Source organism: Trichechus manatus, unplaced genomic scaffold (genome assembly GCF_000243295.1).
Source record: "Trichechus manatus latirostris isolate Lorelei unplaced genomic scaffold, TriManLat1.0 scaffold00048, whole genome shotgun sequence".
NCBI lineage: Eukaryota > Metazoa > Chordata > Mammalia > Sirenia > Trichechidae > Trichechus > Trichechus manatus.
This window is the reverse complement of record NW_004443984.1, coordinates 10,628,476-10,643,438: the sequence shown is the minus strand read 5'-3', so window position 1 is coordinate 10,643,438 and position 14,963 is coordinate 10,628,476. Positions and strand designations below refer to the sequence as shown.

At 52.9% G+C, this 14,963-nt stretch overlaps 2 protein-coding genes across 2 annotated transcripts; one reads left to right on the top strand and one right to left on the bottom strand.

The window, feature by feature from the left end:
- Positions 1–2: 2 nt before the first annotated feature.
- MRTO4 (MRT4 homolog, ribosome maturation factor) lies at positions 3–5,886 on the top strand. The gene is made up of 8 exons (XM_004377189.2): positions 3–218; positions 2,175–2,233; positions 3,134–3,237; positions 3,903–3,984; positions 4,252–4,319; positions 4,679–4,830; positions 5,214–5,290; positions 5,432–5,886. Exons 1-8 carry the CDS (start codon positions 191–193, stop codon positions 5,579–5,581), a joined length of 720 nt encoding a protein of 239 aa, XP_004377246.1. The 5' UTR covers positions 3–190; the 3' UTR covers positions 5,582–5,886.
- A 560-nt stretch (positions 5,887–6,446) lies between these two features.
- On the bottom strand, positions 6,447–14,885 carry LOC111820720 (aflatoxin B1 aldehyde reductase member 2-like). The gene is given in 9 exon segments (XM_023732020.1): positions 6,447–6,911; positions 8,062–8,191; positions 10,174–10,273; positions 10,502–10,597; position 10,683; positions 11,367–11,471; positions 11,667–11,854; positions 14,691–14,711; positions 14,714–14,885. Coding segments are annotated over 9 exon segments (975 nt in total). The 3' UTR covers positions 6,447–6,749.
- Positions 14,886–14,963: the final 78 nt, after the last annotated feature.

Genomic DNA, 14,963 nt, shown 5'->3' with positions numbered 1-14,963 from the left:
CTCGGAGGTCGCGTAGACGTGCGGGAAGCCGCTCCGCAAACGCGGGGAGAGGCGCAGGTGGCTGTCCGGCAGGAGCGCAGATTGGGTCAAGCACGCACCAGGGCAGCCCCCGTAGGCCGTCCCAGAAGCACGTGCGCCGCCGGGGTCCTAATAGTCAGCGCTATTTTCTGCTGCACGTGGCTTCAGCGCGATGCCCAAATCCAAGCGCGACAAAAAAGGTGGGCCAAGGAAGCGTCGGTACCGGGTGGGGAGTTCTTCGGGCTGGATGCCTGCAGTGGTGGGGGCTTCGGGACGGCGGGAGGGAGAGGGAAGGAACGGAAAGAAGGGGACAGGATCTCCGCTGCGAGCTGGGATGGAGGCCTCGGGGTGGCTGGAGCATCGAAGGGCGCTGGAGTCTGTCGGCTTAAGGGATCGGAGAGTGTTTTGCCTGTTCCAAGGCTGACTAGGTCAGAAAACAGCTTCTAAGAACCCAGGCTGTGCCTTGTCTCTGCTAGGCCCACCTTTCCTACTTCAGCTCCTGCCCACTTCCCTTCGCTCTCTGCCCTCCCGTCATCCTGGCCGCCTTTCCCTTCCCTCAGCACAGACTTATTCCCTCGTCGTCGGGCCCTTTGCTGTCCCTTTTGCCTGACATGGTTATGTCCTGCTGTTGATATGACTGTTCCTTTCTCAGTTGTCACCTCCTAAGAGACCATTCCTGACTACTCTTACTATGGTGGCGTCCCTCTTAGTCATTCATTCAACAAATATTTAAGGGCCTAGCACGCACCTGGCACTTTCTAGGCGTTGAGGTATATAGCAGCAGGCGTAGCCCTTATCAAGCTTAACATTTTGCTAAGGGAGAACTTATCAAAACTTATCAGACGGTAACGAGTCCCATGAAGAAAGAGTGGCGTAGAAACTGTTTTGTTTAGTGTGTCAGGGAAGACCTCTGTAATGAGGTGACAAATGAGCAGAGACCTGAAGAAAGGAGGTGAGCAACCCGGGGAGTTGTCTGGGAGAACAGTGTTTCAAGTAGAGGGAACAGAAAGTTCAGTCCCTGAAACAGGAACATGCTTGGCATGCTCTGGATTGTGGCTGGAGTAGAGTGGTCAGGGTTTTATAAGCCTTTGTGAGGAATTTGCTTCACACATGGGTGGAAATGGGGAGCTACTGGAGGGCTTTGAGGAGAGGAATGATGTGATTTAGCTTTAGTATTAAAAGATCTCTCTGGTGCTTTGTTGAGGATAAGCTGGGGGGAGGGAAGATGGGGAGCAGAGGGCAAAGGTGGAAGCAAGAGATCAGCAGTAATCCAAGAGAGAAGGATGATGGCTTGGACCAAAGTTGCTGCAGTGGAGACAATGAGAAGTGGCCAGCTGTATTTTGTGGACTCTCCGTTGCTGCACTGGCCACTGACTGGTGTGATTGCCTTTCTGTGTGTGTCTTGTGAAGAAGGCATGTCTCTACTTTGGAGTGTCAGGCAGGTTGAATCCAATAAGAGCGGACCATTCCTGGGGGCACCCAGGGCTTTGCAGTTGGTGCTTTGTTAAGCATTTGTGGGACAATTTGATTTTGTGGAGGGGGCACTGGTCAGATCTGGCAAACCTCACACTTTTGGGTGAGGGCTGATTGGGCTCCAGCTATTACAGTAGTAGTGTCAGCCCCACTGCCCCGGTGAGGCATGGCTGCATCTGTGGATCCAGATTGCCAGAGTGAAGTGTAGAGATGTAGCAGAGCACGTGAAGTCCCCACATCCTTGTCATTCCCCAGCATCGACGAGGTATAGATGGTCTGTGTGCACCAAGGCCAAGAGCAGAAAAGGAGCTGCCTCAGCCAGCAGGTTGCGTGTGCCGGGAAGGCAGAGGTGAACCCTGCCCCCATGCTGCATTACAGATTTGTAGCTAGTCCTAAGAGGGGCTAAGGAACACCTAGTTTGTCTAAGTAACACGAAATTATACCAAGGGATCTCCAGGCCCGGGAACACTGGAGAGGAGGTACTCCATGGGCCCTGGGAACAGCCTTTCATGCCAAAAATGATGACATCAGCCGAAGGTCTGATTGCTTTTCCTCAGATGCTTGGTCTAGCTGAGCCAACTCTCAGCTAAGCTACAAAGGGGAGAAGAAAATTAGTCTCCCGGGCCATCCAGGTTTGTCTCTCATCGGCTTTTTTTTTTTTTTTCTTTCTCCCTTTGTATTAGTTTCCTTAACCAAAACTGCCAAGAAAGGCTTGGAACTGAAACAGAACCTGATAGAAGAGGTGAGATCCTGTTGTCCATTTTATTTTTTCAGAGCTTGTATTTGGTTTTCAGGGTTAGGTGTAGGACTATTGGCCAGGGGAACATACTATTAAAAAAAAACCACTAAGCTGCTGATCCCACCTATTTTCCTACAGCAGCAGCACCAATAATGACTACGTGGTAATGATTTCTAGCTTTGGTTGTGCTCTTACTATGTGCCCTGCACTGCACCAAGGGTTTTATTTGTATTCATGCTATTTTCATAACATCCTTAGATACTAGACGCTATCCCTGTTTTGCAGTTAACGCTGAATGAAGCTTTCAGAGGTTAGCTTGTCGAATGTCAAAAAGCTAAAGACTTACCAAGTGTGGTGGATAATTGCAAAGCTGTACTCCTCACCAACCCACTATCTCCACTGCTTCTGACATGCCAGCTCTGGGCTGCAGGCTGGGTAGGAGCAGAGTCTTCTGGACAAAGTTTCTGTTTCTTTGGGACCACCTCCTGATGACAGTGGCATAAACAGAGCAGTGCCTGTGAGCTGCTTTATCTCCTAATAACAAGGCTCTGTATATTTCCATTTAGCAGGATCCTTTCTAGTATGGATGTGTTTCTAGGCTGTTAATAGTTAACGGACAAAGCAGAGAAGTGGTTGATAACACCAGTGGTCACAGATAAGTCAGAGCCTGGGGAAGGCCATGTGATCTCAAGCCATGGCTCAGACTGCCCCTGCGCTTTGAGCTCACATCTGCTTTGCCTCAGGGAGTCCCTGCAGGTGGTGATCCTGGAGACCACCAGATTAGAGGCCTCTAAACTTCCACAGTTCTAAACGACCTCAAGCAGATTCTTTCCCTCTGAGGCCAGAGTATTGCCCAACCCATACTGCCCCTTGAACTCCAGAGCCCCATGAATTGTCCCACAGCTTCGGAAATGTGTGGACACGTACAAGTACCTCTTCATCTTCTCCGTGGCCAACATGAGGAACAGCAAACTGAAGGATATCCGGAACGCCTGGAAGCACAGCCGGTGAGCAGGCGGTGGGAAGAGGGCAGGTGCTTGCAGTCAAAGCAGAGGGGCAGTTTTGACCCTCAGCCTCAGTAAGGACAGAATGCCACACACCCCCCGAAGGGCACTTTATAGCTGTTAAAGCTGATCGGGCATTGAGCCTCTTGAGTCAGTGACTTGGTAGTTGTACAGGGAATGTTTGAGCGGTGACCCTTTGGGAGAAGTGGCTCCCTTAACCCTGGGATCTAGTCCTTTTAGGAGCATCACCCCAGTTTTAGAATATCAGTGTGAAGAGTAGGGCACAATGACCTGAGAGTGGGCAGCATGAGCTAGGTGGCTGCAATTAGAATAAGTGCAGGTGGTGGCTCCGCCTGTCTCTTGCTGCAGCAGCTCTGGTTCGGACTATTGAGCATGCCTCTTCACGTATCCAGACGGGAGGGCACTGTTACATAACACAGTGTGCTGGAGACACGATGTTTGGAATGTCAGCGTGTAGGCATGGGAAATAACGAAAGGGGCTCTGCTCTGTAGACAGCATGGACAGGCGACGGGGAAGAAGTGTGAATCTCCTCTGTAACAGCCTGCACCTTGGCTCACAGGCTTCTGTTGGGCTGGAGCTGGTTTGCACTTAGCTGAGGGGTGGGCTGGTGGGGCATCTCCTTCACGGGCCCCCCATTTTCTTGCAGGATGTTCTTTGGCAAAAACAAGGTGATGATGGTGGCCTTGGGTCGAAGCCCGTCTGATGAGTACAAAGACAACCTGCACCAGGTGAGTCACTGGCCCTCTGGGAGGGGCCAAAGCCATGCTGCCCTCTCTCCTGCTGCTCTCAGGTGACAGACACCTGGCCTGGTCCAGGGAGAGCAACGCCCAGCTTAAAGCTCTGGGTCCTCCCTTAACCTGCAGACCCAGGGAGTAGCACCCCCTGCCCCAGCTGTGACAACCAAAAATGTCTCCAAATGTCCCCCGGGGACAAAATTGCCTCCCAGTTGAGAACCACTGGCCTGTGACCCAATGACCCTCACCTTTGTTTCGTAGGTCAGCAAGAAGCTGAGAGGTGAAGTTGGTCTCCTTTTCACCAATCGCACTAAGGAAGAAGTGAATGAGTAAGTGCTTTTGAGGAACAAAGGGGAAGAGAAAGGTTGGGAAGGATCTGGGGACGTGGTGCAGTGTGGAGGCATCAAGTATGAGCTGGCTTCTGGAACCCTGTTACGGAGACTAGTGGGTTCTGACCATAGCCATCTTTATTCTGTCAACACAGCGCTCCCAGCTGGCTGCCTCCGGCGTGTGCCTCCGTCAGGAAGAGGGATGGTGGTGGGCAAAGATCTTTTCCAGGCCAGCAGCTGAGATGGATGGGGCGGGAAGGGAGACCTAGGGCCACAGTGCACTTGTGGGGGAGCCTGACTTCAGGTGGGCTGGCGGGCCAGTCAGAATCTCGCCTCCTACCACTTCTCTTTGCCCTCAGGTGGTTCACTAAATTCACGGAAATGGACTACGCCCGAGCTGGTAACAAAGCAACTTTCACAGTGAGCCTGGATCCCGGGCCGCTGGAGCAGTTCCCCCACTCCATGGAGCCACAGCTGAGGCAGCTGGGTCTGCCCACCGCCCTCAAGAAAGGTAAGGGGGTCACGGGGTTGGGGGGCTCGGGGGGGGGTCACTGGAGCTAGAAGGTGGAGGCAAAGCCTAGAGGCTTAGAGCAGAAACCACAGGCTTCCAAGCCCAACAGCCCCACTTTCCCCTTTCTCCTGAGCAAGTTATTTCCACAAGCCTCTTCTCATGTGAAAATGGGGACAGGGGTGCCTGTTTCATGGTTGAAGTGGAAGTGGAAAGTGATTTACAACCAAAATGCAGCACTTAGGGACATTAAGGGAGGCAGCCACTGACCCAGTGTGTGCTAAGAGTTGTGGAAGGAAAGATTCTGTCCACCTCTGGGCAGGGGCACAAAGTGCTTGCAGGCCTTTGTGCCAGGTGTGACTGCTTCGGGCCACCCTCCCCTGCAGGTGTGGTGACCCTGCTGTCCGACTACGAGGTGTGCAAGGAGGGCGACGTGCTAACCCCGGAGCAGGCCCGCGTCCTGGTGAGTCTGACCAGTGAGGGCTCCATCCCACGGTCGGGGCTGTGGCAGGAGGGACCGCCGATTGGCTCTGCTGAAAGCATTCGCTCAAGCTTCTGATTACGCTCATTTCTCCAAACTCCTGGTTCTTTTTATTTCTTGCAGAAGCTTTTTGGGTACGAGATGGCTGAATTCAAGGTGACCATCAAATATGTGTGGGACGCACAGTCTGGAAGGTTTGAACAGATGGGGGACGACTTGCCAGAGAGTGCATCCGAGTCGGCAGAAGACTCCGAGGAAGATGACGACGACTGACTGGAATGCTCGGAACGGAGGCCTCTGGCAAGTCCCAGGTCTCCCCTCGGCTGGACCAGCAGGACTACTGCCGCCCCGCTTCAGGGGGCAGCTATTTATTTTGCTACAGGTGAAGACAAGGGAAGGTGAAAGGGACTATGTTTCTGTAAAGAATAAAGCTTCGTCTGCAGGGTTTCTCCTTGTGGACAGCAAAAGGAACTTCTCTTAGAAAAAGGAGCCTTTGGATTTGTGCTTTTGTCTGCATTCCCTGGATTCCCTTTATTCGCCTCATGAGCCTGCTTCCAGCACTGGCCACTGCCTGACCACCATGGCCTGAGCAGCTTCGTGGCTCGGGACAGTGAGAGCAACCACCAGGGCTGGGGGTTCTCTCCTCCAGCCCTGGGAGCCCTTTGCTTAAACAGGGATTTTCTGAGGAAAACAGGCACCCTTGCTCCTTCTCCCCCTCCCCTCCAAAAAGCAGGGCAGAGACTCTGTGGGTGGCAAGGAGAAGACAGGAGGTTAGAGCTGAGCCAAGAGAAAAGCCACTGCTGGAGCTGAGAGCGAGGAACATTCACAGATATTCTCCACAGCATCCTGGGGGGCTTCACCCTTCTCCGTGGTGGTGACTCTAATGGTAGGCTTCTACCCAAGTTGTTCTATTCCTAAGTATTTAATTGAGGGCATTTCTGAATCAGAGAAAGGCTACTTCAGAGTGTGTGGCCCTCTGTTTCTCTGTCATGCATAGAAGAGGGAGAGCCACCACCAGCCCCACTGTTGAGGTCAGGCTGGACTCAGGCTGGGGAGTCCCCTCGTGAGGTAGTGTGCCCATGAGGCCCTCCCACTGACTGTTCTCTGAAGACTCCAGTCCGTACTTCTGCCTCCCTCTCACCAAGCCCTTAGCCAAGATGGGAAGCGGAGCCGAGGAAACATGTACCAGCCTCACTCCAGGCCTGGACTACAACCAGGCCATTGCCTGCTTTATTGAGACAGGAAGTGCCAGGGTAGAGCTCAGCCTCAGCTGTTTCACATTGTGAGGGAGGACTGCAAGAATACAGAAAAAAAAATGTTTGTGAACTGGGGTGATGAGGAAAGGACAAGCTAAAGCAGTTAAGGCAAAAATGGCTGGGGTGAGAGAATGAAAGAAGTGACCGAGGGAGGATGCTCTCTACTACGTAAGTCAGGTCTGGGTCTAGTGAAAATAGTTGGGACATTCACGGGCAACAAGGTGCCAGGCTTGCTCAAAGGCATCCACAACAGCAGGCTCCAGGGGCCCTTCCTCACTTGCCGCCAAGTTCTGCTCCAGCTGCTCCAGGTTGGACGTGCCCAGGATGACCGCATCCCCATGGGCACCCTGAAAGGGGAGATGAGCAGACGTCAACACACTTCTGCTGCAAGGTGACCCCAGGCACGTGCCCAGCCCCACCCTGCCAAGATTACACTCCTAGTTATTTACATCTCATATTGTTGCAGACAGCATTTCTGTTCCTTCAGACATTGGAGCTGTTTGGCTTTAAAGCCCTGCGGCTACACTAGCTCATCAGCAGACACACCTGCATTCAAAGCCGCTCATTCCTGCCACTCAGCAGTCAGGTTAACCTGGCTTAGTTACCGAATCTGTCCAAGCCTCAAACATCCTCCACTTTGCAGGGTGGTTGTGGGAATTGCAAATTTAGTAAAGCACTTCGCAGTGGGCCTGGCACATAACAGATGCCATGAAGCGGAGCTATGACTACGTAAGCGCCAAGCTGGAGAAAGGTGTTAGGGAAACATGGGGCAATAGAGAGGGCAACTCCCCAAGAACCCACAGGGTAGTTGGATTATATCTCCAGAGTGGGCAGCTGGGGGATAGAATAAATGCTACCCTCATTTCATACCACAGGTAGCATGTAACCTTAGTCAAGTGAAATAGCGTCTCTGAGCCAGTTTTCTTCATACGTAAGATTAGGATGTTAACTGCTGCTGAGTCAGCCCCGACTCATGGCAACCCGATGCACAACAGAACAGAACAGAACAGTGTGCAGTCCTGCCCCATCCCCATGATGGGTTGAGGATCGGACCTTTGTGATCCACAGGAGTTTCACTGGCTGATTGTTGGAAGGAGATCGCCAACGCTCTCTTCCTAGTCCATCTTAAGTCTGGAAGTTCATCGAAACCTGTTCAGCATCATAGCAACATGCAAGCCTCCGCTGACGGGTGGTGTGGCTGCACGTGAGGTCCATGGCCAGGAATCAAACCTGGGTCTCCCACATGGAAGGCAAGAATTCTACCACTGAACCACCACTGCCCTCTAATCATACTTAATAGAACCATTGTAAGCAACAGTGTTTGTAACCTGGAACATAAGTAATTTATCTAAGAACAACAGGATTACCCCACCAAAGAACTGGGCCTCGGGAAATTTCAGAAGAGGAAAAGAAGTAATTGTAGAAATCACCAAATAATTATGTAGCCCTCTCCTCTCTTCCTCCAGACGTTAAATATCTGGGAGATAGCTGGTTTACCTGGAGCTGGGAGTGGTGGTACATCCACCACAGGGTGGCTGAGGTCATGCTGGGGCCACTGGGGCCATAAGCAGCCTGCAGGGCCTTCTCCACCAGGGCAATGGCCTTGAATTGGTGCTCCTTCCAGAAGCTGGGTAGGTGGGGAGGGCAGGACAAGAGCAGTACCACGGGGATCACCGAGGTGGCCAGCCTGGACAGCCATCCCCACCCTAATCCCTGTAGCACTGAAGAGGCCATTATCCCCGTGTTATTGAGTATTAGAATACATGTACTTTTCTGGGCCTCACATCAGAACACTTCTGAGGCTAGAAGGGGGGTGGCACAGTGGGCAAGATTCCTCAGGTTTAACATGCTCACCGTATTTTAGCAGCACAGCCTCTACATCAGGCCCCTGGAACAGCTTCAGCGCCACACCTATGCTCTGGGTCACAGAAGGGACCCTATGACACACCCTGGGCTCAGGTCCTGGCTCTGTGGCCTTGGCTGAGTGACCTACCATCACATTTATCTCCTCAGTGAGGAAAGGAACCACCCCGTGCCAGCCACAGAAAGTGAACCCAAAGTGTAAAGGCGATAATGGGCATAGGCGGGCTTTGTAAACTATGAAGAGCAGAACTGGTGAAAGCCCGGTGAGGCCTGGGCCTGGTGGGGCAGTGTGGCAGTGCAAAGCTCCTTGAGAAGCACTGCTTAGGGCACTGGTTCTGAGACCTGGCCACGATTATCACAAACCCTTGGGTGTGCCAGATAAGGATTTTTTTTTTTTTTAAACTGTGCTTTAGGTGAAACTTTACAGAGCAAATTAGTTTCTCCTTAAACAATTAATACACAGATTGTTTTGTGACATTACTTGCCAGCCCCATGATGTGTCAACACTCCCCTTCTCGACCTCGGGTTCCCCATTTCCATTCGTCCAGTTTTCCTGTCCCTTCCTGCCTTCTCGTCTCTGCTTTTGGGCTGGTGTGCCCATTTAGTCTCGTATACGTGGTTGAACTACGTGCGTATTGTTTTATAGGCCTGTCTAATCTTTGGCTGAAGGGTGAACTTCAGGAATGACTTCAGTACTGAGTTAAAAGGGTGTCCTAGGGCCATACTCTCAGGGTTTCTCCAGTCTCTGTCAGACCAGTAAGTCTGGTCTTTTTTTGTGAGTTTGAATTTTGCTCTACATTTTTCTCCAGCTCTGTCCAGGACCCACTATTGTGATCTCTGTCAGAGCATGGGTGGTGGTACCAGATAAGGATTGAAATCACAGCATTGCACACAAGGTGAACCCAAATATTAGACACCCCACAGCTGAAAAAGTCCTTGGTCATTTCAGCAAAACACTGGAGCCTCTTGCATGAAGCTTGACATCTTTTGCCCTCCTCCCAAGAGGAGAAAACAAAAAGCAAGGAAATAAATCACACACAGAAATTAACCTTAATGACTGCTGCTGTGTCCAGGGAGAGGCCCAGGACCTAAATTTTTAGGAGCTCCCCAACATTACAGAGATGATACCTAAATGTAGTAAATTAAGAGCAATAAAAGCATCTACTTCAGAGACACTGCAGTAAGTGCTAAAGGGAAAAGAACTGTATGAGTTTAAAATCGTTGCCTCTGAGGAACGGGACGAGAAAACGGCTTGCTTTTAACCATGAGCATGTATCACATGGATACATTTTTCAAAATTTAAAGGGTGAAAAAAGCAAGGGAAGAAATCAGGTGCCAACAGCTGCCTGACTATGACTTTAGACATTGATGTTGTGAGTGTATAAAACTATAGCTGAGTGTATAAAACTTACACTCCTTTTGCCCAAGGGGACAACTAGGTTTCCGCTAGTTATGGGACAGGACCAAGCCCTGGGTTTCCCAAGTTCCAGTGCAAGGTTTCTCCTTTCACTATGGGCAGAGGATAAGCTCTTCCTCAAGGATACGGGATCCTCATTCCCAGTCCAGGCCCACAGAGACACAGGAGGATATCCAAGATGGGGAAGGGGGACTCGATAAATCCAGGGGCCCAATTGTGACAGCAGGGGAAGGCCCCGGCCACCAGGAGAGTGGCCCCAGAGGCTCCCTATTTCAGACGAAGGGGACCCACACCACCTCCTACTCTGACACAGCCCCTCCCCAGCTCACCAATTCCTGTAGATCTCAGCGCAGTTATTCCCAAAGAAGCGGCCCAAAGGCTGTTTCCCATCCTTGTGCTCGTACTTGTACTTGCCAGTCAGCAGGCCCCCTGCAAGAAGGCTGCAATCAGTCCCCTGGCCAGAGAGAGGCTAAGATCCCTGGTGGCCCTGGGCTGGGGGACCCAGAAGGGATAGAGGACATGGCCCAGCCTCCTGTCAGACCCCTCCCTGCTTCCCAGGTCCTGGGCTGGGGACCCATTGGGTCAGGAACAGGCAGAGATGGGGCCAGGAATTCCCTCCCACCCCAGGAGGTGACACTATCTCCACAGCACTCATACCAGCCAAAGGGTTGAAGGCGTCGAACCTCAATCCAAAGTGCCTGAGGCAGGGGAAGAGTTCCCTTTCCACGTGCCGGGTGGTGGCACTGTACATGCCTTGCAGGTAGAGGAGCCAGCTGGTGGGACGGACGTGTCAAGAGAGAGGCCCCAGTTTTACCTTTGTAGAACTCTCAGTTCAGACCCTCGTAGGACTTTAACCACAGGGCATATACTTAGTAGTGGTAGGGGCAGTGTGTACCCAAGGAAAACTGGACTTGGATTGATAATTCATTCTGCCAACATTTATGAGCCCCAACTATGGGCTGGACACAGGATTTACATCCATGAGCTAAAATGAGAAGGTCCCTGCCCTGAAAGAGTTTATACTCAGGCAGGGTATAGTCAGGTATAATCAAGTAAGGTATAATTAGGACAAGAGGCAATTATAATCCACTAGTCAGTTATGTGAGCAGGGCCTGGCACCAAGCAGGTATACAAACACTTGCTGAATGAATGATGAGGAGGTAAGGGAGAGCATGAGATCTCAGGCTCCTCTGGGACTCTCGGGAAAGGCTTCCCTGGGGCAGAACCATCTAAGTGAGACCTGAGCACTCTGGCCAGGGGAGCAGGGGGTTAGTGTGTTCCAGCTGAAGTGCAGTGTGAGGCGGGAAGGAAGGGGCCCAGGTGGGCACTGAGGCAGGAGAGGGTGGTGGGGCTGGAGCGCGTGGGTGCCTGTGTGCCAGGCTGAGGAGCTTGGACTTTATCCTGAGGGCCACAGGAGCCTCTACAGACTTAAGCAGGGGAGTGGCTGCTATGCAGAGGGCACTGGGGCAGTCAGAGGGGCCAAGAGAACCCCTGGGGACAAGGCCTCTGGCCCTGGCCTCACCTGGTACACCGTCGGCAGGATCCAGCCGTGGTTCTTGCAGAGGGTACAGATCTCAGCCACCTCCCAGGAGGCATAGTTGGAGAGGCCAAGCTCCACAAACTTGCCCTGCAGGGAGAGGCCTCAGTCAGAGCCCACTGCAGCCCAGGAGACCAGGAAGGGGAGAGTCAGTGGAGACCCCTGGGAGCAAGGTCTGTGCCCAGCTCCACCTGGGACTGCCCTGGTGCCTCCACTCCCCTGGGTAGTGAGAGGCCAAGGGGAGGAGCAGCAGACACCTCCCGGAGCTCAGGTGGCTGCCCTCACCTCCTGGTGCAGCTGGTGGCAGGCGCGCAGTGTCTCTTCCACAGGGGTGCTGTGGTCAGGTGCATGTAGGTAGAAGAGATCCACCTGGGTGCACTGCAATCGTTTCAGCGATGTCTCCAGCTGGGACCGGAGACTGTCAGGCTTCAGTGAGTTCCCATCCCAAGGGCTGGCCCTGGTGGCAATTTTCACTTGAGGGGAGAAAAATGAACATTAGGGGCCAGTTTACCAATCATTGGAGGGGGTTTATTGTAATGGTTAAGAGACAGATTCAGGTTCAAATCCCAGCTCTGCCATTGCTAGCTATGTAACCTTGACCAAGTTACTTAACCCCTCTGAATCCCAGTCCCCTCAGTTGGACTGATAATGGTACAAACCTCATAGGGAGGATGAACTTGTCATCACTATGATGACTATTTCCTAGGCAGCTGAATGTGCCAGGCATTGCACTAGGGGCTGACAGAGGTAGATGCACGGGGACACTTGTTCCCTGTCCTCAAGGACTCACAGTCTGTGGGCCACTACACAGTCAGGGCGGCAGGGAAATGCACCAGGTGCTAGAGGAGCCCAGGGCATGGAGTCGGTGTGGCCCACGGAGGCTTGAGGCCCATGAGGGGGTTCAGGGAAGGCTTTCCTTAAATGGTGACCCTAACTCAGAATCTGCAAGTGGAAGTCAGAGGCAGCCAGCTGAAGAAGGTTGGGAAGCACACTGCAGAATGTCGGGACAGGGGCAAAAGCCCAGAGAAGCCAAGCCTGTGATTCCATGTACCTAGAACCCAAGGTCCAGGTGGGACACATGGCAAGAGAAGGGGCACAGCCTTGAGCACCCTGTGGAGTCTGGACTTTCCAGGGTTATGGGGCACTAAATGGTCAGCTTTGTGGTTTTAAAAGGTGACTCTGGCTGAAGTGTAGACGTAGAACCCGAACAGCAGGTCTAGAAGCAGGGAGACCAGGAGGCTGTGGCAGGAATCCAGGAAGGCGATGCTGAGGCCCCAGCATAGGCCGCTGGGAGGGGAAGGAAGGGATCCATTAAGAGAAATCTCCCCATGACATAAGCCAGTGGTCTGCCATCCAAGTGTGCATTACATAATTTTCCTGCCACTCCCATTAGGAATCTTAGCTGGCTAGACTGATGGGTGAGAGAAAGACTTTTCACACTTGGCAAGTCACTCCAGCAGGCCTGAGGGCAGTCACCATACCCCTTAAGACTTGGGAGTGAGCCAACTTGGGACTCATTTGGAATTTTGCCATTCCACCATTTCCTCAGCACCACCCCTACCCACCCACCCCCTCCACCCAATGTGAACTTAGCTTCAGATCTGAGATCTGACTGGCCCCTGGCCTCAAGGAGGGAAGAGAGAGGAGATGGAGAAGTTTTAAACAATCAGAAATAAAATCGGAGTTCTCACTGAGAGGCAGCCAGATGATTTAGAAAGAGGGCAGCATTGAGATGCCCTCACAGTCTCGTTTTGTTCCAGATCTACCAGGCTGCCAATCAGAGGAGAAACCCAGCAAGGCTCCACTAGGGGGAGAGAAGAAAGAGCCTCAGCGTGGAAGAAGGAAAATGTGCCAACACTCATAACAAGGTTGTTGTTGTTAGCTGCCATTGAGTCAGCCAGCCACCAACTCAAGGTGACTCAGTGCATAACAGAATGAAACGCTGCCTGGTCCTGCACCATCCCCACCATCGGTTGTGGATGGGACTATTTGTGATCCATAGAGTTTTATTGGCTGATTTTCTAAAGTAGATTTCCAGGTCTTTCTTCCTAGTCCAGCTTAGTCTGAAAGCTCTGCTGAAACCTGTTCAGCATCACAGCAACAGGCAACACTCCACTGACAGACGAGTAGTAGCTACGCATGAGGTGCACTGGCCGGGAATCAAACTTGGGTCTCCTACATGAAAGGCGAGAATTCTACCACTGAACCACCAATGTCCCCAATAACAACTAACATTTCTGAGACCTTACTATGTGCCTGCCAGGCACTGTCCTAAGCACTTCAAATGTCATCAGACTAATAAGGGAGAGTCACCTGCCCCCATCACAAATCTTCCACTTAAGCTTCATCTGCCTACAGGCCATACCTCCAACACCCTCAGCATTTACTATTGCCGTTGCACACTCATGCCCCCTGCAAGGAATGCCCTCACTTCTTACTCTTCCTGGCAAACTCCTATCCGTTCTTTGAGGTCGAACTCCAATGTGTCCTTTTCAGAGAAGCTTTCTTCAATAGCTCTCTCCCAGGAAGTCCTCCCTCTTCTGGGCCCCTCGGCCATCTCTAGAATCTGAACTTCCCTAGAGTGGGTTAGTGTCAATTTCCCCAGGAACCTCTCCAGGGCAAGTCACATCAACAAGCTTCAGACAGCCTAGCATGGAGAGGGCAGTTAGACTTTACCTGCTTCCTCACCTTCTTCCCCTTCACACTATACCCTCCCTACAGTGCTACTGTGGCTTCCAGGTGCTGCAACCCTGGTGAAGTGGGAGGCACTGTCTCCTGAACAGGGCACGAGGAACTACGCAGAGCAAAGTCTGGCGCAGACATAGCAAGGTTGGAAGGAGCAGATGACCCGCCCATTCCAGGTCTGATCTGGGCCAGGAAACGCACGGTGGTAGGTGCAGTGCGTGGGTGGGACAGAATTCCTACAGGTCAGGGGCTCCTGCCGGGGCAGGGGGGGAAGGGGCTGCACAGTTCCAGATTCCAATGTTTTCAGTGTCCCAGAGATGGGCTGGCTATGTCTAAGTCATTCTAGGCTAGACCAGGGTTGGGCATCGCTGCGCGCAGTGTCCTCGACTATCTTCGCGGAAGGGAAAGGAGAGGATACGCACCGGTTTGAAGGGCTTGCAGTTCACAGAGCTGCGGGGTGAGCAGGGGGCGGTCCGCGCCCCGGCAGGGGGACGAAGCTGGGCATCCTGACCGCGGACCTGCAGGAGTGGGGCGATGCACGGCCGCGCACCGGTCAGCGTCCGGCCTGCCAAGATCAGCTCCCTCGGGGGGGGCCAGGTGTCCGGGACGCGCGGCAGGCGTTACCTCTGCAGCCGCTGCCGCCCAGCCGAGGCCCAGGCATCCCAAAATGCTCTCGGACCGGCCGTAGCTGTACACGAAGGCCGTATCCAGTTCCGTGTGGCCGCGCTCCAAGAAAGCACGCACGGCCTTGGCGCTTGCGGCCGCGTCCACGCGGCGGCCCATCTCCATGGCGCCCAGCACTGTGGCGGGCCGAGACATGACGGCGGTGGCGGTGGCAGTCGCAAGACCCAAGGACCCTGCTGTCTCGAGCAGCCTTCGGGGCACGAAACCCCTCCC